Source organism: Pristis pectinata, chromosome 2, assembly GCF_009764475.1.
Source record: "Pristis pectinata isolate sPriPec2 chromosome 2, sPriPec2.1.pri, whole genome shotgun sequence".
NCBI classification, from domain to species: Eukaryota; Metazoa; Chordata; class Chondrichthyes; order Rhinopristiformes; family Pristidae; genus Pristis; species Pristis pectinata.
The window spans coordinates 116611977-116632772 of record NC_067406.1 but is presented as its reverse complement, the minus strand read 5'-3'; the positions used below and the strand labels follow the sequence as shown (position 1 = coordinate 116632772).

Sequence of the window (20796 nt, the reverse complement as noted above, 5' to 3'; positions counted from 1 at the left end):
CTCTATGTATAACAGTGAATGCGGGGTAGAGATAACAGGGGATAAAGTAGATAAGAAATAGTGCAAGAATAATGGAAACTTTGGATTGGGGAGCATTCATTCCAGGATGACTGGCTCCCCTGTTGTGTCAGCTTGTAATAATGAGGAAGTTAGTTCTGAAGGTAAATTCCAGACTCCATGTGAATTCTTTCTGTCTACAATTCCCCTCACACTGGGCTTCTTTTGCTCCCCCCAACCAAACATTGTGTTCGTTAGCCACTGTACACTAAAGGTTTTTACAAACCTCTACCAGTGCTATTCAATTTTTAACTAGGCTTATTAGATGCTTTGCATGCAACACTGAGTCAATGATCAAATAATTCTGTTTTGCTCACACCTCTATTTTTGGCTTCTATACTTAACTCATTATCATTTTTTTCTTGCCATTTAATCTCAGTCTTTCCCTTTTATTATTCATTTCATTTCCCACTCCTTCTTCACCTCAGAACTTGCTGATAACTACTTTTTCTCCCTCCCCCAATCAGAATGACAAGTCACTGACTTGAAAATTGTAAATTTTCTGTCTTACCAGATGCTCCCTAACCTAAATATTTCCAGCATTTTCAGTTTTATTTCTGATTTCCAGCAACAGTATTGTTTTTGTGAAAACAATTTATGCTTTTGAATAATAACCCTCTAGCAGCAATCCCCACTGCTTTTCTCAAACCTGCAGTAAAATGCAGCATTAAAATTAATTATCTTTGAATCTGTGTGCCTAGATGCCTTTAATGGTCTCCTCCTGATCATACGAGAACAACGACTAAGGCTAATATGGGACCAAACAAAATTCAATAAATGGAGACAAAGGGCATGATGGAGGTACTAAATGATTACTTTGCATCTGCATTTATTGAGAAGGTGCTGCCACACTACAGTAAAGAAAAAGTAGATGGTCCAAAAAAAATGATAAAGGGGGATAAGAGTCTCCCAAACTGCTGGGACTTTTAAAGGTTAAAACTGCAGAAGTATAGACCATATTCTTCCAATCATTTTTTGACAGGAAGTCCCCAAGGAAAGAAGAATGTAACTGCTATATCTTTGCTCAAAACAGTTGTATTGATAAACTTGATTAACCATAGTCAGTCGTTATAAATTTTGTGCTTTTGGAAGCCAATGAAATGACAATCATTAAGTAAATTAATAGGTGAGCAGGTGGGATGGGTAGAACAGGTAGAAAGGGTAAGATCAAATGACCTTAATATGTCAGTAGAAGTTGATATACATTAAGAACTGCAGGGACCCAAGCACCAATTCCTGCATTATCCCACTAGTCACCACCCCGAAAAAAAACATTTACTCCTTCCCTTTCCTTCTTGTCTGTTGACCAATTTTCAGTATTTTACCACTCATTCTGTGATTTTATTATGTGCAACTTTGAAAAGTCAACTGAAAAAAAATCATGATACAACACATCTGCTGGTTTACTCTTATCTATTTAACAAGTTACATTCTCAAGGATATAGTGGGTTAGTCAAATATGATTTCCCTTCCAGAAATCTATATTTGTTTTGTCTAATCCCACTGAAATTTTCTAAGCATCTATTATCATATCCTTTATAATCACCTGAAGCATTTTCCTCAACTACAGCAGAACTCCACTATCCTATTACTAAGAAATCCCAATGGTTTGACATTTGGCTCACCAGGTGATGTTTCACGCCCTCCCTCATGACTCGCTAGGGCCACGTTTCATGCGATCCCTTGTGACTCATCGGGTTCATTGGAAAATTTATTGCCCTGCTGTGTAATGTCTTAAAAAAATGAATTAAAAGTGCAGTGGGGTATTTTTAGGAATGATATCCAATTGAATAAAGGATGTGTCAGTCCAGAACTACCAAAATTTTGACCATTGCTGGATTAACAGAGTTTTACTGTATGGATGTCAGGCTAACTGGTCAATGGTTCTCAGTTTTAGAGTCATAGAATTGTACAGCATGAAAACAGTCCATTTGGCCTAACTCACCCACACTGACCAGTGGGCACTGCACTCAATCCATAACCCTCTATGCCCAAGTGATTCTAGAGCTCATCTAGATGCTTCTAAAGGCTGTCAGTGACCCTGCTCCAACCACCCTCTCAGGCACTGCATGAACAAGGTCCTCCTCATAGCCCCTCTCCAAATCGCTTCCCACTTTCTCTAAATCTATGCCCACTAGTTTTATCTCTCTCTGATATGGGGAAAAGTTTCCTCCAGTCTACCCTTTTTATACCCCTCATAATTCTATATACTTCAATCATGTCCCCTCTTAACTTCCTCTGCACTAAGAACAGACTTAGCTTCTCCAGTCTCTCCTCTTAACTGAACTACTCCATCCCAGGCAACATCCTGGTATCTTCTGCACCCTCACCAGCATTATCACATCTGTCTCATAGCATGGTGACTAGAACTGCATGCAATACTCCAGCTAAAGTCTGACCAAGGTTTCATAAAGTTGGAGCATAACCTCCCTACTTCTGTACCTGTTTTTCTCTCTTTTTTTTAAAACAGTTGAGTTTTTTAACAGCAGAAACTGTTTCATAACCCACAGAAATTTTGAAGATAACAACCAAATTCATCTATCATTTCCATGACTTCTTCTAGTACTCTAGAATACAGACGATCAGACCTTGGGAACTTATTGGCTTTCAGTCCCATTAATTTCTACAGCACTTTTATTGGCTAATATTAATTTCTTTTAATTCCTCCTTTTCATTAGACTCTTGTTTCACTAGCAGTTCCTTGAATTTATTTGTATCCTCTTCTGTCAAGACATAACTAAAATATTTGCTTAATTCCTCTGCTACTTCTTTGTTATCTATTCTAAATACCATAGATAAAATGCTAAAAATATTTGCTATATTGAAAATGTAAAAGTGCCTGGTTTCAATTTTAGAATCACAGTGGTCAGGAAACAAGTTCAATTTAACTTCCCCTCCAATAAACTGAATTTTTTTCTCTGATCCAGGAATTGGATTTGATTGATGTTGCACCAAAAGCAGTAAACTGGAGCACAAACTGGATGTTTAGGTATGTCTCTCTACAATTCATGTAGCATTCAGTAATTACACCTTGCACCACCAAATCAGTGCTTTTCCCAGATGAAGGGAGCAACTAACCCCTGCTCCAAACTCTATTCCCTTGCTTTCAACTTAATTTCCCTTCCCAGTAATTGCCTCAGACCAAATCAGATAACACTTACAAATTTGGCATCCTCTTCAACCTCAACCCAATTGTGTCTTGATCATAAAGATCATCCACTTCCATCTCTATCACAGTCTATATTGCGGAGTACAGAAGCATGTTCATTGAGTGTGAGGGATCAGAGATTCACTCAAGGTCCACGTACAAGCTTGTTATATCCCAGTATGATTCACCACATGTTGACCTTACTATAAGTTATGATGTCAACAAGGAAAAAACAACACATTAGCACTGCTGAAGAGCAACATGCAGAATGGAGGGCTTATGATTCCAGAATGCTAATTTCTGTCCATTGCTTGATGTACACCATTCTGGAAAGTTCATTTTTTTCCCTTAAGCTTTAGAAAGAACCCCTGTATTATGTTAATGGCTGCCTCACATTTTCACGTGGCCTCCACACGATCTTATCATTAACATGTAAGGTGCACTGTGCCATTCTGGAAGTTCTTTCCCCATTTTGAGTATTCATGGGCTAGGGAGTGCCATGCCTCACAGAAGATGTTACCTTTTCCCCAAGGAAACTTTGAGAAGGTTCTTGAAGTGTTTTCTTTGGCCTCCTGGAAATCTCTCTGCATCATGGAGCTTGAAGTAGATTGCTTGTTTCAGGAGTCTGTAGTCAAGCATGTAGATGATGTGGCGTGCATTGGAGTTGCTCAAGTGTAGTTAAAGCCTCAAAACTGCAGATATTTGGTTGGGAAAAGATGTTGCTATTGCCAGTTTTTTTTTTGGAGTATTTTGCAAAGACAGCATTAGTAGTAGTTCTCCAGTGATTTGAGGTGTCTACTGTAAGCCATCAATAAATCCCAGTACTAGCATAATACTGCTCAGTAAACCATGAGCTTGGTGTTGGGTTTGCAATCTTCCTCTTTAAACAGCCTATCACAGCCCATAAAGGGTTTACAAAGCATAAAGGTAAGAGCTGAAGGTTTTTAATGAAATCAAAAGAAAAATTGTGTATGGCAGCTAATGTTGCTTTCAGTGTTTTGTTTGATTTGTCATGCAACCAAATCACGTCCACTGTAATATGAAGGGCAGAATCCACGTTTTGACAACTGTAGACGAACTGATGTAGGGGTAGAAATAGATGATTACACGAAGTCATATCTTGGTCTGCTCTCATCCCCTTCAAGAATATCTCATTTTCCCTTCAAAATTCCCAATAACTTATGCCAAAGGTCTCATCAGGATACCTTTACTATTTCCCACTCCAAACACTTTGCATTGAGCACATTCTCAACTTGGTAACTTTAACTTCCATATAAACTTTTCATGTCTTGTCTGATTTCATTCGCCTCTAATGACTTTGTTTAGAGGGAGGGGATAAATCTGTTACAGCATTTCCATGATCTTTCACGCACTTTTCATCAAGTCAATCACAGATCAGACCAACATCTCACAAAACAAGCTGGTTGAAAGAGTAAAATCCAAGCCATCGAATGGCAAGTAGCAAATCAGATCTGTAACTTTCTCAGTGGGAAGAAGCAAGAAGTTGATGAGTATTTTTGTAATTGGAGCACTGCTATAATTGGAGTTCCACAGGGCTCAGTGCTCACTCCCTTGATTTTTTTTGTAATATACATTAAAGATTCAGACTAACTTATGAAGAGTATGATGGAGTAGTACGCAGGTGATCCAAGAACTAACCATGTAGTTGATAATGGAAAGCTTTAAAGTGAAGGAAAACAGATGGTCTAGTCAGTTGGGCAGAAAAATGGCAAATGGAATTTAATCCAGATGAGTGAGGTAACATTTTTGAAATGGTGCAAGGTGGTAAAGGAATATACAATAAGCAGGAGGATGTGGAGTGGTGCGGAAGAACAGAAGGAAGGATGTGAGCACAGATCCTTAAAGCTTTCTGTAAAGGTCAATATAGTTATAAAGCCATACTGGATGCTATCCTCTATTAGTTGAGGCACAGGATAGAAGAACAGGGAGGTGATGTTTGAAATGTATACAACATTAGCTGACCACAGCTCAAGTACGAACATAATTCTGGTCACCACTTAACAGGAAAGATCTGATTCTACTGCAGGATGTAGAAAAGAGACATTGCCAGGACTGGAAAATTGCAGGCATGAAGAAAGATTGGATACGCTAGGGTTATTTTCATTGGAACAGAAGAGGGTGAAAAGAGACTTAAGTAAGGTGTCGAAATTATGGAAGGTTTGGAATACATCAAATCTATTTTCCTCAGTCAAGGATCAAAAGCCAGGTGGCACTGATATAAAAAAAAATAGGTAGAAGGACTGGAGGGGAGACGGGGACAAAATTTTCACCGAGAGCAACAAGGATTTGGAACTCATTGCCTGAAAGAGTAGTAGAGGAAGAAACCCTCATGACCTTCCAAAAAAAAAACTTAAACATGCATTTGAGGAGCCATAACCTGCAGGGCTATTGACCAAGTGCTGGAAGGTGAGATTGGGTTGGGTCACTCTTTTTGGACCAGTACAGAGATTTGGAGTCCATGATAAATGTTTATGATTTAAAGTCACACAGCATCTCAACTTGGAGATGTATCTCAGTTCCTTCATCGTCAGTGGATCTATCTCCTGGAACTCCATTCTCAGCAGCACTGTGGGAGCATCTACACTGAAAGAATCAAGGGTTAACATATTTTTCATTGGGAGAGCAGAATTTCAATCACAAAAAGAAAACTGCTGTGGGGTGTAAGGATGGGCACTTCTTCCTCTCCTGGCAGATTCCTGTTCAACTTCAAGAATGTAGTAAACGAGTTACTGAGAGCCTTCTGAGGAGTTCAAAGAACTTGCATGTCATGGTCATTCTGGTATGCTGTGTGCCAGGGATATCAAGAAGTGCAGGAAGGTTAGAGATGGACAGACCACGAGAGTTTTGAAAGACTTGCAGTGATTGGAAGGAAGAAATAGAGTTGTGAGAGTAGTAGTGGATAAAAATATTTTATTACCTTAACTCTGGTGAGTTACTTAATATTTTGCAGTTTAACAGAACTTTTGAAGAGAACCAAAATCCAGCTTTGAACTACTTTACCCATCCTTTTCAAGTTATTGCTTTGCTGGAGAATGAATCTTTTCTTTCTAATGACCGCATTATGAACAATCCAGGATTTAGGAACACAAGACCATAATCTGCCAGTCCAGCACAAATTCTTTTGTTGAGATTCTCTTCTCATGTTTTGCAGTTCCTCCTGCAGCCAGAGTGCACTTTCAAGTCCTTTATACCCTTAAATAGCAACAGAAATAGATAATATCCATTTCCCGATCTTCCACCTCACCAATGCCATGTAGTGAATGAATATCATTGACACCACTGGTTGGAGGCTTGTGATAATATTATCACCTGGCAGTACAGAATTTACCCCACCTCTTCTGTATCTGTAAAAAAAATGCTTCAAATTAAAACAAAAAACAGAAAATACTGGAAAACTCAGGTCAGGCAGCATCTGTGGAAAGAGAAACAGTCAACATCGGAGACCCAAAACATTGACCTACTGAGGTTCTGCCTGACTTACTGGGTTTTTCCCAGCACTTTGTTTTCCTTTCTTGCTAAGCTCTTGCAGGCAAGTGGACATTTCTATGACTGACAAGTTTTTAAATTTCATTTGTACTATACTTACGTCTTTCAACCACAAAAGCAGCCAAAGAGCTACTGCAGTTCTGGTATTCAGGGAGGTTAGCAGTCAGCTTGTCGAACACGTCTCTGCAGGCTATGGAAACAGCTTTGTAATACGAATTTCTTCCTTCTATAAGATGTTGAAAGTGTAATGTATGTTGAGAAAATAATAATTTATCTAAATATTAAATTGAAATAAAATTATTGTTGCAAAATATGACCTCAAACCAAGAGTAACTTGGTAAATTAGTGCAGAGGAAAAATGAAACCATAAATATTAACCAGATCAATGAGGACATAGGAAAGGTAACTTCCCTTTATTTATATTTCCCATATCATTATCAAGACTCAGTTAGTAACCAGTTTTCACCACTGTAAGCAGGTGACGGAACAAAAAATAATTCAAAGATGCCAGTGGACCTGGTCTTAAAATTGATGGGAAAAGACCAAAAGAATTTAAAATCTGTTCTGCAAAAGGGCTGAAAAAGAAATGGAATTAATATTGTTTAAAAGAGGAGGAATTTTTATTCAAAGAAAATGAAAACAAAAGATATTTTAAAATGAAATATCACTTCTACTAGCTGTTAAACTAGTGGTACATGGTACTACTAGAACGTGGTAACAAAACATAATGCTACCAGATACAGAGGCCTAGATTAATGACACAGAGACATGACTTCAACAAATGAGAATTTAAATTCAATTAAATATATATGGGATAGAGTTAGCATCCATAACAGTCATTGTGAAAGTAATGGATTATCAAAGCCCTATTGTTCATTAGTGTTCCTTAGGTAAGAAAACCTACCATCGTTTCCTAGTCTGATTCCCAACTCTCAGCAATGTGATTGACTCAGAGTTACCCTATGAAATGACCTAGTAAGCAAATCAATTGTATCCAAATCACTACAAAAGGATACAATAACAACACTGGATTCCAACATGACAAAGGCACATCCAGCAAAGTAAGCTTTGCAAAGTATTTCTCACTAACTTCCCAGACTGTGCCAAAAATCAAGAAAGTTTTCTCTCAGACTAGTAGAGCAAAATCTAACATAATCCTATTCACATGATCAAACCCATCAGTAGACTCCTCCATAATTACTAGGGAGGCAAACCAGAGATACACAATCAGTTGGGAGTGCGCCTGTGTGATTTCAATATCCCAATATTCAATAGATTAAGTATGGGGGAAAAAAATCCTCCTGCTTATCACTGACTGCCCCCACCCACCCCCCAACCTCCAAATAAGTATTCAGAGAGCTGGACAGGATAGAAATAGGCCCTTTGGCCCACCATGTCCATACTGACCATTGTATTCATCCAATTTACCAGCATTTGGTCTGTAGCCTTCTTTGCCTTCACTAGATGCTTCTTAAAATGTTGAGAGAGCACCTAGATCTACCACATCCTCAGATTCTAACCACTCTCAGTGTGGAAAAAGTTTCTCCTCAGAATCCCTCCAAGCCTCCTAACTCTCACCTTATACCAATGTCCTATTGTTTTTAAAACACCTCCACCCTGGTAAAAGACACTTACTATCTACCCTTTTTATTCCCTCCTCAATTTTATACACCTCTACCAGGTCACTCCTTAGCCTCCTCTGCTCCAGGAAGAACCAACCAGCCAATTTCTCCTTATAAATGAAATGCTTCAATTCAGGTAACATCCCAGCGAATTTTCTCTGTACCGTCTCCAGTGCAATCACATCTTTCCTATAGTGCAGCTACCAGCACATGATATCCTTGCTCTTATATTCACAGCTAAAACAACCTACATGCCTTCTTCATCACCCTATCTGTGCTGCCACTTTCAGGGATCTATGAACCTCTGTCAAAGTCCCTGTTCATCAGCAACCCCAAGGGTCCTACCATTTACATCGTATACCCTATCCTTATTTGATCTTCCAAAATGCATCACTTAACACTTATCAGGATTAAATTCCATTTACCATTGCTCCTCCCAACTTTTCAGCTGATCATGCTGTACCTATGACAACCCTTCCTAGCTATGTACAAACACACATTTTTGTGTCATCTGCAACCTTATGAATCATATCTCCTGCATTCACATCACATTAATGTACATCACAAACATCAAGGGTCGGAGCACCATTCCTTGTGGTATACTATTGTTCACAGACTTCCAATCAGAAAAGCAACCCTCCACCACTACTCTCTGCCCATCACTAATCCAAATTTAGAACCAGTTTGCCAGCTTGCCTTGGATTCCATGGACTCTAACCTTTTTGACCATACCACTACACAGGACCTTGTCAAGTACCTCACTAAAGTCCACGTAGAAACATCCGGGGGGGGGGGGGGGGGGGGGGGGGAGTCAATTTAATATAATTGGCAGGAGACTGGAGGGGAGATGAGAACATTTTATTTTTACCCAGAGATAACTGGGGTTTGGAACTCACTGCTTGAAAACAAAACTCTCATCACAAGTCCTGAGATGTGTGCGAGAAGAACAGTGACCAGCTGGGCTATTGATTAAGTGCTGGAAAGTGAGATTACGCTGGATAGCTCTTTTTCCAATTAACACATATGCTATAAGGTGAATAGCCTTCTTCTGTATTTCTATTTGGTTATAAAAGTTTAAAACCTTAACCATTTTAACAAATTACACTAAATATTAGGGCAAGAAACAAAAACCTAGAAGTCTGCAGCAACGTTTTCCCCAGCAACGCATACAAAAAGCTGGAGGAGCTCAGCAGGTCAGACAGCATCTATGGAGGGAAATGAACAGTCAATGTTTCAGGCCAAGACCTTGCATCAGGACCCAAGGGATCTGGATCCAAATTTCTGCCAAAACTATTCTGTACTAGGTGCCAATAGGAACACAGCAGGACAATAAACAACTTACCTTCGGTGTATGCAAGATCGACTCAGACTTTATAATAGCCTACATCTAAATAGTTTTACTGATCTATCATACTATGCATTATTCTGTCCTAACAGGCATTGGCAAAAGAAAAATCTCATTAGTTTTATGTTTGGCAATTCTTCTAACACTTACTCAAATTTAGAAACTGGTAAACTATCAAGGTGAAAAGAACGTAGTGAGACATTTCCAAGCAGTGACATTTCACTTATTAATGCTGTGTAGCTTTCCTTGGGGAAAAAATGTTCATTAATTAGGTTAAATATGATGTCCAGGATTCATGCTTTTATTTACGAGTAAACAAATTTTTTGGCAACAGAATCCACACCATTTTTGAATGAGTGTATTTTATATCTGGATGACAACCTAATATGAGAACATCAGCTGTTCTGCTCAAACTATATTCATCCCGAGCTATGGAAAGTTACTGTATTCTCACCATAACTCAGCTTTGATGGCTGATTTCTTGAAGACAGACTTGATGCAGCTATTGCTCTTCGTTCAGCAGGTATTGCAACAGGACACGAAGCTGAAAGTAAGTGTTGAAAATATTGCTGTGAACAATTAGGTTTATCCTTGAAATCAGCACCATCACAACTAGCTGCATTTGCTCATCTTTCAGGTACTTCCTGTCCTTAGCATTGTATCAAAAAGCAACCAAATGATCCAATACAAGTTGCAAGAGTTAAAAGGAGCTTCTTTTCCACACATCAAATGCAATAAGCATTGTGGCAGCTTCCTTATTTCAGGACTTAATTTCAAATTAATTAATCTGGAAGATTTTCACTTGGGTTTAAAATCAGCCAAAATGCATAAAAGGCAAAAGAAACTCCTAAGGATAATTTTTCTGCCAAAAAAAATGCAATGAAACCATAAGGGGAAAAAAGTTAAAATATGCTGTGATGGTGAACTATAATGCATGAAAGTTCTTCTTATAAAATTATTTCTGTTGTTTGTATTAAGCTTCTCCTATTTAATCCAAATTGTGCTTGGTATACACCAAGTATTTTAAAGAGGGAAAAAAAACATGACCAAAATGATGAAACAAATCAATCTAGTGTAGCGACTCACCGCACCGGCATCGAACCGGCTCCCGACATCACGACGTCGTCGGAGGCCCCGATCCAAGATGGCGCGGGGCCCTCCTTCTTCCCCAGCGTTGGGCTGGGAAAGTCCCCGTGCGGGAAAGTCAGGTGACCTGCGCGTGACGTCAGCACGGGAAGTTTTTGGCTATTAAAGGCGCACCACGCCCCGGTCGGCATTCGACCTCTGATTTCGAAACCAGCAACTCTGTGCCTTCATTTCGTAGTGTGTAGCTAGCCGCTACATTGGTGACCCCGACGGGCCCAAACATGTTTGGACCCACGATGTCTGCACAGCAAGAGGTACAGGCAGTAGCCCTTAAACTGCCCACCTTCTGGACCCTCCGGCCCAGTGTCTGGTTTGACCAGGCCGAGGCCCAGTTCCAGGTTCGCCAGATCACCAGGGATGACACCAAGTACTATTACGTGGTGGGCACCCTCGACCAAGACACCGCCGCCCAGGTCGAGGATTTCATCCAGGCGCCCCTGGAGGAGGAGAAGTACGATAAGTTCAAGACCCTCCTCCTCGAGACTTTTGGCCTTTCCCGACGTGAACGAGCCTCCCGCCTACTCCACCTCGATGGGTTGGGCGACAGACCCTCCGCGCCCATGAATGAGATGTTGGCTCTGGCAGACGGGCATAAACCCTGCCTGCTGTTTGAGCAGATCCTCCTGGAGCAGTTACCCGACAACATCCACCTGCTCCTGGCGGATGCCAATTTCAGTGAACCCCGGAAGGTGGCCGCCCTGGCAGATGTCCTTTGGCCAGCGAAAAAGGAGAGCGGGGCGTCCGTTGAGCGCGTTGCCATGCCACGTACCCAGCGGCCCAGACCCGGCGATCGAACGCTCCCCACCCGCCACCAGGTCTGAGACACTGACCGACCAATGGTGTTTCTACCACCAGCAGTGGGGCACTAACACCCGCAGATGCCGGCCACCATGCAGGTTTCCAGGAAACGCCAGAGCCAGCCGCCGCTGATGGCCAGGACCCACCCTCAGAGCCAACGGCAGCGCCATTCAGACCTTTGGCACTCGGTTGGTACACCTCCAGTTTGGCACCTGCAACTTTACTTGGAGGTTCATCCTGGCTGCCGTCATGCAACCACTCCTTGGGGCAGACTTCCTTTGTACCAACCGTCTGCTGGTTGACGTGTGGGGTAAGCGTTTGGTACATGCCAGGACCTTCCAAACGTTCCCGTTGGATGAGGCCAAGCTGCCAGCCCCACACCTCAACTCCGTCACAACGTTGACCAACAAGTTTGCCAGGATCCTGGCAGAGTTCCCATCCGTACTAATGACCCAGTTCTCCACCACCTTGCCCAAGCACGGCGTCCAGCATCACATCCCCACCCAGGGCCCTCCCCTCCACGCCTGCGCCCAGCGGCTACACCCAGACAAGCTCCGCCTTGCGGAGGAATTCAAAAAAATGGAGGAGCTGCGGATCATCCACAGGTCGGACAGCCCATGGGCCTCTCCACTACACATGGTCCCCAAGGCAGCTGGAGGCTGGCGGCCCTGTGGCGATGACCGATGCCTCAACGACATTACTACTCCGGACCGGTACCCCGTGCCACACATTCAGGACTTTGCTGCCAACCTACATGAGCGGTCCATTTTTTCCCAAGGTCGACCTCGTCCGCGGGTATCACCAGATCCCGGTGCATCCAGACGACATTCCGAAGACGGCGTTGATCACACCTTTTGGCCTCTTTGAATTCGTCCAGATGCCCTTTGGTCTCAAGAACACTGCTCAGTCCTTCCAACGACTCATGGACGCGGTCAGGCGTGAGCTTGACTTCGCCTTCATATGCCTTGACGGCATCTTGATCGCCAGCAACAGCCGCCAGGAATATTTCACGCACCTCCGCCAACTCTTCTCGCCTGAGGGATTTTGGCCTGACCATCAACCCAGCCAAATGCCAATTCGGGCTGGAGACAATCGATTTCCTGGGTCATTGGATCGACAAACACGGCGCCACACCCCTGCCAGCGAAGGTAGACGCCATCCGCCATTTTGCCAGACCCACCTCCATCAAGGGCCTGCAGGAATTCCTCGGTATGGTAAACTTTTATCACCGGTTCATACCATCTGTGGCCCGCATCATGCGCCCGTTGTTTGCTCTCCTGTCAGGCGGAAGCAAGGACATTGTTTGGTCGGAAGAGGCTCACACCGCGTTCGCCAAAACCAAGCAGGCCTTGGTGTACACGGTCATGTTGGTGCATCTGCGCACAGACGTCCCGAATGCCCTTACGGTCGACGCCTCCAGCACAGCGGTCGGAGGCGTGCTAGAACAGCTTATTGAAGGGCATTGGCAACCACTGGCATCCTTCAGCAGGCACCTTCGACCAGAGCTCAAATATAGCGCCTTGGACCGCAAGCCGTTGGCGTTGTACCTGGTCATCAGATACTTCCGTTACTTCTTGGAGGGCAGGCCGTTCACAGCTTTCACTAACCACAAGCCATTGACCTTCGCTTTCAACAAGGTCTCAGATCCCTGGTCAGCATGGCAACAGCGGCACTTGTCGTACATCTCAGAGTTCACCACTGACGTCCGCCATCTGTCGGGGAAAGAGAACGTGGTCGCAGATGCACTGTCACGGCCCACCAACCAGGTTTTGTCCCAGGGGGTGGATTTTGGCGCCTTAGCGGATGCACAGCGAACGGACATGGAGATGTCCAGCTATCGAACCGCAGTCTCGGGCCTGCAACTGCAAGACCTTCTGGTAGGCCCCGGTGAGCGCACCCTGCTCTGCGATATCTCCACAGGTAGACCCCGCCCCAATGTCCCAGCTGCCTGGCGCAGACGGGTGTTTGATGCCATCCAAGGCCTTGCACACCCATCCATCCGGACTACTGTCCGCATGGTGTCAGACAAGTTCGTCTGGCATGGCCTGCATAAACAGGTTTCCGAATGGGCCTGGTCCTGCACTCACTGCCAGACCTCGAAAGTACAGCAGCACGTCAAGGCCCCCTTGCAGGATTTTCAGCCTACCCGCCAGAGGTTCGACCATATCCATGTCGACCTGGTTGGCCCCCTTCCAGTCTCCCGAGGAGCACGGTACCTCCTCACGATTGTCGACCATTTTACCCACTGGCCTGAAGCCATTCCCCTCGCAGATACCTCTGCCCAGTCCTGCGCACGGGCCCTTTTGTCAACTTGGGTGGCCTGTTTTGGTGTCCCGGCCCGTATCACTTCAGACAGGGGAGCTCAATTCACCTCCGGCCTGTGGTCTGCCATCGCCGACTTGTGGGGTTCCCAGATCCACCTCACCACCGCTTATCACCCGCAATCCAATGGGCTGGTGGAGAGGTTCCATCGCCACCTGAAGTCGGCACTCATGGCCTGCCTTAAGGGGCCCAACTGGGTAGATGAACTCCCCTGGGTCCTGCTGGGGATACGCACCACGCCAAAAGAGGACCTGCATACCTCGTCCGCGGAGATGGTCTACGGAACGCCCTTGGTTGTCCTGGGCGAGTTCCTACCAGCCCCTTGGGGGCCAGAGGAAGGACCTGCCGCGGCGCTCGACCAGCTGCGCGAGCGGCTTGGAAGCCTGGTCCCGATTCCCATCTCGTGACACGGACAGGTCCCAACACATATGCCGACTTCCCTCCAAGACCGTAAGTTTGTCTTCATCAGGAGGGGCGCGCACCGATCACCGCTGCAACGGCCGTACGAAGGGCCATTCCGGGTCGTCAGGAACAATGGATCTACGTTCGTGCTGGACATTGGGGGGGCGCGAGGAGGTGTTTACGTTGACCAGCTGAAGCAGGCTCATTTAGACTCGGACCAACCCATGGTGGTACAGCGAGCGTGGCGCAAGGGCAGTCCACCCAAGTCATAGTTTATTTAATTCTGGTTTTCGTGATGGTATTGCTGGTTCTGGGGGGGTGGGGTTATGTAGTGACTCACCGCACCGGCATCAAACCAGCTCCCGACATCGCAACGTTGTCAGAGGCTCCGATCCAAGATGGCGCGGGGCCTTCCTTCTTCCCCAGCATTGGGCTGGGAAAGCCCGCGCGCGGGAAGGTCAGTTGACCTGTGTGTGACGTCAGCGTGGGAAGAACCATCACTCCTTTGAGATTTCCAATTTACATGATAATGCACAAGTGACAGCTGGCCTCTGCTCAAAATCTCCATTCTTTACAAGCCCAGAAAATGAATGTTGGATATCGTTCAACCACAACAAATCAAACAAGCCCACTTTCCCTTCCTATCCATGCTCCTTTTCAACTGGATTTGCTGACTAAGTATCAGAAGTGTTTGTTGATTTTATTCTCCCTACTTTTTCTCGTGTGCCACGTCAATTTTGCTGCCACGATCCTTTACAAAAATTTGGTACAGTTGACATATCAAACATGGGACATGTTATCCCAGGAATCAGCATGACTCAAAGTGTTAACAATGGTGCATTTACCTACAGAACCATTGCAGAGCTTTCAAAAGTAAAGATTTATAAAGGACTAGAATATATATAGAAACTAAATAACTTCCAAGATGTGCACTGATTGAAGTAAAAGAACAAACTATAATTAATGGAGATACAAAAAACACTGCAGATGCTGGAATCTGGAGCAATACACAAAAAGTGCTGGAGGAACTCAGAAGGTCAGGCAGCACCCATAGAGGGAAATAAACAGTTGATGTTTCAGGCCGAGACACTTCGTCAGGACTGGAAAGGAAGAGGGCAGAACCCAGAATAAGCAAGTGGTGGGAGGGTGGGTGGGGGGAGGGGGGGTGAGGAGCACACGCAGGCAGGGGATAAGTAAGTTCAGGTGATAGGGAGAATGTAGTGGGTGGGGGAGGAGGAGAAAATGTAATAAGCTGAGAGGTGATAGGTAGAAGAGGCAAAGGGTTGAAGGAGAGGGCAGTGGATCATGGAATAAAGGATGGGTGAGGGGAGGAGAGAGGTGGGCAGATCATCAAGGCAGGGGAAGGGAGCCACAGGAATAAGGGAAGACCGGGGGGGGGGGGGGGTGGTGGTTACCAGAGGTTAAAGAAATCGACATTAAGGCCATCAGTTTGGAGGCTGCGCATATTTAACGGTGCATAAATTGACAGAAGGGCAGAAAACCAATGCTAATTGGGCTAGAAATCCCATAGGTGCTTAATAAACTGTTCAGTGCAGTATCCACAGTTGAAGGCCACTGACATTTTGGATTATTGTTTTAGCTCTGATATTCATTACAGAATGAATGTGAACATAAGAATTCAAAACCATTAATTGCAGTGGAAATGTATACTACCACAAGGGAGAATGAACATGAATTCAGAAGCAATACTGCAAATCTTCAAGGATGTAACTATACAGTTGGCAGAGTTGAGTCCAATGAATATAACCCAATTGGATTTCCATAGGTTCCCATGGATTTTCAGAGGGCATAAATGTGGAACTTACTTGAAGTTTTGTTCAGTTCTGTATCCAGAAGTTCATCAAGAGCTAATTGTGCAGCATTGGCTTTTGCTTCTTTCTTATTTTGACCCATTCCAGTTTTATATTCAACACCATCAACCACAGCACAGAATGCAAAGTATTGTCCAAATACATTGCCTGAAAAGTTAAATTTATTAATTTTAGCTGAAGGAAATCACTCTACCCTTGACAGACAAAATAATTTTGCAGCAAGACATCTGCTGCAGAAAAATAATTTACACTTACCTGTAGCTACCGTTTCTTTCAAAATTAGTTGCATTCGCAACATCTGTGCATATTGATGCAAAGCTGAAACTGGGTTAATCTCACCACGTCTGTATTTATCAATAAATTCCTTGGAAACTTTCTTAGGTGGTAATGCACTGTTTGGGAGTGATTTAGCATATTCAGCAAATTGTGACTTTGGGTACTGACCTGTATAAACATAAATACAAGTAAAAAGCATAATGAATCAATCTATGATCAAAACATAATATTCCTTTAGAGATTGTTACTGGTAAGCATGGGTACGATAGATGAACAACAACTACCTGCACTTACATGAGCACTATGCATGGTGCCCAAAGGTAGCGTGATTAAAACCAGAGATAACCAAGAGGCCACAATTACAAGAGCCTAAAAATCTTAAAGATGGTATAGCTGGAGCAGATTACAGAAGTTCAGAAACAATGGAAACAAGAGATAAAGGCAATGGAGATAGCAACAAAAATGAGGATTTTTAAAATGAGGTACTGTCTTTTCAGGTGCTAGTAGCGTTGCTTGACTTCATCTCTGTCTCATTTTATCTGCTGAAACACTCCTCTGTGCCTTTCTTGCCCTTATGCATAACTACTCCAGTGCTCTCTCACTAACCTATTCTCCACTTCTACTTACCAAAAACTCCACTGCCCATTTCTTAACTTGTATCAAGGTTACTTCATCCATCCTATACTAGCACCTGAAGTGACAGTTCATTCTTGGAATAGAACTGAACTGTGGCTGGAAGCTTACCTTGCAGACACATGCAACACAAGGCTGCAAACATCTGCCTCAGCTTCAACCATTTGCCATGGATCAGAGGAACTAAGATTGTGGTAGAATGCAAAGGTATTGGTTTCAGTCTTCCCAGTATTTAGCTGGAGTAAACTGCAGCCAAGTTAATATTACATGTCAGACTAGCAGCAACAAATAAAATGGAGAACTCATGGTAAGACAGACCTGAATGGTGTTAGCATTGGCTAGTCAGCATGGAATTATGAAAGCAAGTAAAAAAACCCAGAAAATGCTGGAAACTCTCAGTAGGTCAGGCCTTTAAGAAAATGCCACATAAGCATTTATTAAACAAAATTAGAGCATGTGGGAGCAAGGGAAGTAATATACTGGTGTGGGTTCAAGATTGGTTCTTCTTTGGCAGCCCCATGTCATCAAAGATGACTTGCGTCCATTCCAGTTCTGCGGGTTCTGAGGTGCCTGATGAGGTCAATGTAGGAACCACAGACTCTTGCATAGATAAGGCAGGACATGACTAACAAGGTGCCAGATGAGCAAGTTTGTGAGATGATGTACTCCAAGAGTTACGCTGGGCTTGTGTGTTCCCAATGCACTGACTCAAGATTTTCAATACCATCCTGAATGCTCCTTTGAGCACTCATTGGCTAGATTTCCAGGAGTTAGAAGAGTTGAGCACATTCTTGAATCTTTTCCTCAGTCTGCCTGATCACATCTTCTGAGAGAGCAGAAGTGTTTTTTTGTTGCAAGACCTCAGTGGTGGAACAGGTGGACGAAGTTACTTCGAACTCAACTGCTATGAAGGCTGCAACAAATCCATCAGCTCCAAATGTCGTGGTTTCCATGCCATTGGAATCAGTTGGTTGATTTGTGAAATATCGTGTGCTTTTTGCAGTGCAACATCAAGTACATGTTAAACAAATACATGCACAGACGTCTTCGCTCTGTGGGCTACTTCTCAAGTCTTTTGGCGATTGGGGGAGGGCGACAGGAGCAGGCAATGTGATGGCTGGAAGCTCCTAGTCAAGAACTGGCACGAAAGCGGTGAATACTCATAAGCCACTTGAGAGCCTGTAAATAGATCAAAGGAACGAAGACCATCATCCTTGACCTCGAGGGATAGCCACGACGACGATTTTTTTTGGGAGTCTGGTATCAGTCACACAAGTAACAGGGCCTACTCAACTGTGGTGACACTGTGTAATTTGGGCCTTAAGGAGGACGAGGCAGGGGATAATTAACCAGTGACAGAGCAAGTGTTTTCTGATCTTCGTAAGGGCCAGTTCAACACAGCTTTTGGTCAGAGTAGTTACTAGCAGAAAAATCAGATACAGATTTGTGAGATGACAACATATTCAAGAACTCTGGAAGGACAAAAGTAGCAATTGTCATGGATTTTTTCTGGGAGGGATAATGACAGTAGATTTGAAGTGAGGAGATTGGAGAGAAATATCCGTGTAGAGAGAACAGCTAAAATTTCAGAGAATATTGGGCAGGAAATGTGAGAAGTTTGTAATGTTGTACTGGAGGGATTGGATATTCCCCATCAAGGAAAGCAGAAGCCTTCGTGACATGAAAAGATACTCCAAGGCAAAGCGCAGAATGAATTAATGCAATGGGGCAACATATTCAGTAATCTTATAAGAGTCATCAAGGCAAGATCAATGTTCACATAGCAAATCAAATTCTGTTCGAAAAATAAAATTACTTGCCTTTATTAACCTGCAGATTGCTAAACAAGTTTAAGGGATTAAGAGCTATGCCAAGTTGTTTAAAAACTCCAGAAAGCTCTGAATGATGGCATCTTTGTTTCATACAAGTCATACCTTGTTTATCGCCGCACATAAACTTTAAGAATTTACTGGATTAGCACATCATTCCCAATAAATGCCATGAAGCTAGGGTTAGCAATTCAGAATATAATTCTCTTTTAACAACTGTAATTATTAATTGAATGCCTATCATCCTCTCGGCCCTGAAATACAAACTGTTCAGCCTCGTACCTGCATCCAGCAAATTCATTTCAGAGATTTCAGGTGATTTATATATTCCAGGTAGACAGGTGGTACCAAATCAAAATTAAAACATTAACCTCAGTATTGTAAGTATTACTGAGCCAAAATACTTTTGTCATTTTACACATGCTTTTCACATTACCAGCATTTAAAAGTACATGGATAGAAGAGGTTTAGAGGGCTGTGCGCCAAACGTGGGCAGATGGGACTAGCTCACCGGGCAACAGTCAACATGGATGAGTTGGGCCAAAGGGTCTGTCTCCACGCTACATGATTATCACTATTTCACTTGGGCATAGCTATTCACCTCAGTTTCTAAAAAGAAAATGCTTTTTCATTTTTCCTTAATACAATAATGATATTGATATGTGGATAGAACAAATGAATACAATGAGTAATTGTTATTATTAAGGTATAAAGAACTGTCTGAAATATCTTTCAGGACTATAAAATTTGAAATTATTCTATTGCACCTGGAATTTGAATGACTCTGGATACATCTGTATCTAAATCTTCCACACTTGTGCTTTGTGGTGTGAAAGTTACATTTAACATTTGTTGAGGAGGTTTTGGAGGTATGTTCTTCTTCAAAATCTGAGCAAAACTAGGTTCTCCTGAACCCTTACGCCAAGCACTTTCTGTGGACATCCTGAAACATAAAACATGGGAAAAAAAGGACATGGAAACAATAACAAATACCAATGTTATTTGATGCAAAGAAAAAAAGCAAAAACATGTATAATTATTCCACCTTTTTTTATTGTTTACATCCTTCATAAAAATATTTAGGTTAGTTGTCTGGAAATTTAATTGCTTGATGCTGGTTCTTCCTCAGTATTATGTGATTGGAAATAGATTTTTCTTCTCTGCAGTGAAAAGCTATAGCAATCATTCCCTAGTTATATCACAGTAACACCAAAAATTCAACTGGACACTCCTGAGTTAGACATTGATATACAAATCATGTCAGAGAATACAAAGATACATGGAAAAACATTTTTGGCAATGTGTAGAGGGACTGACACCAGGTTGTCCAGGAACAATTATTGTTGGGCATCCCCAGTTTTCCCAGTATGGCAATTGACTAGAACTCCTGTTGGCTAAGTCCTATCTTTCACATTTCAGATCTCACCCCTACCCCATCACTTCGCACTTAGCAATGGCACCCCACCATTCTTCTATTTTGATCCTCATCCCACAAAGTCTTGGCCCAACCCAATCTACAAAGGCCCTCAATAGAGATCTTGATCTCAAACTGTTCTTAAGAAGGCTTATGGAATGCTTGCATTTATTAATCGGGGAATTGAGTATAGGAGTCAAGAAGTTATGATGCATCTCTATAGAACTCTGGTTAGGCCACATTTAGGGTATTGCTTGCAATTCTGGTCACCTCACAACAGGAAGGATGTCAAGGCTTTAGAGAGGGTGCAGAGGAGGTTTACTAGGATGCTGCCTGGATTAGCGGGCACGTGCTATCAGGAGAGGCTGGACAAACTTGGGCTCTTTTCACTAGAGCAGGAGGCTGAGGGGTGATCTGTTGGAAGTGTATAAAATTATGAGCATAGATATGGTGGACAAGCAATAT

General features: G+C 43.0%; 1 protein-coding gene across 1 annotated transcript in view; it reads right to left on the bottom strand.

Moving 5' to 3' along the window:
- The window catches only part of adad1 (adenosine deaminase domain containing 1 (testis-specific)), a 51537-nt gene that overhangs the window by 24700 nt on the left and 6041 nt on the right, over positions 1–20796 (bottom strand). Inside the window, exons 2-6 of the mRNA XM_052045098.1 lie at positions 19685–19860; positions 16435–16623; positions 16174–16326; positions 10134–10223; positions 6813–6938 (exon numbers count right to left, since the gene is read on the bottom strand). Coding sequence (XP_051901058.1) covers positions 6813–6938; positions 10134–10223; positions 16174–16326; positions 16435–16623; positions 19685–19859 — 733 coding nt within the window. The 5' untranslated portion in view covers position 19860. The remainder of the gene's footprint in view (positions 1–6812; positions 6939–10133; positions 10224–16173; positions 16327–16434; positions 16624–19684; positions 19861–20796) is intronic.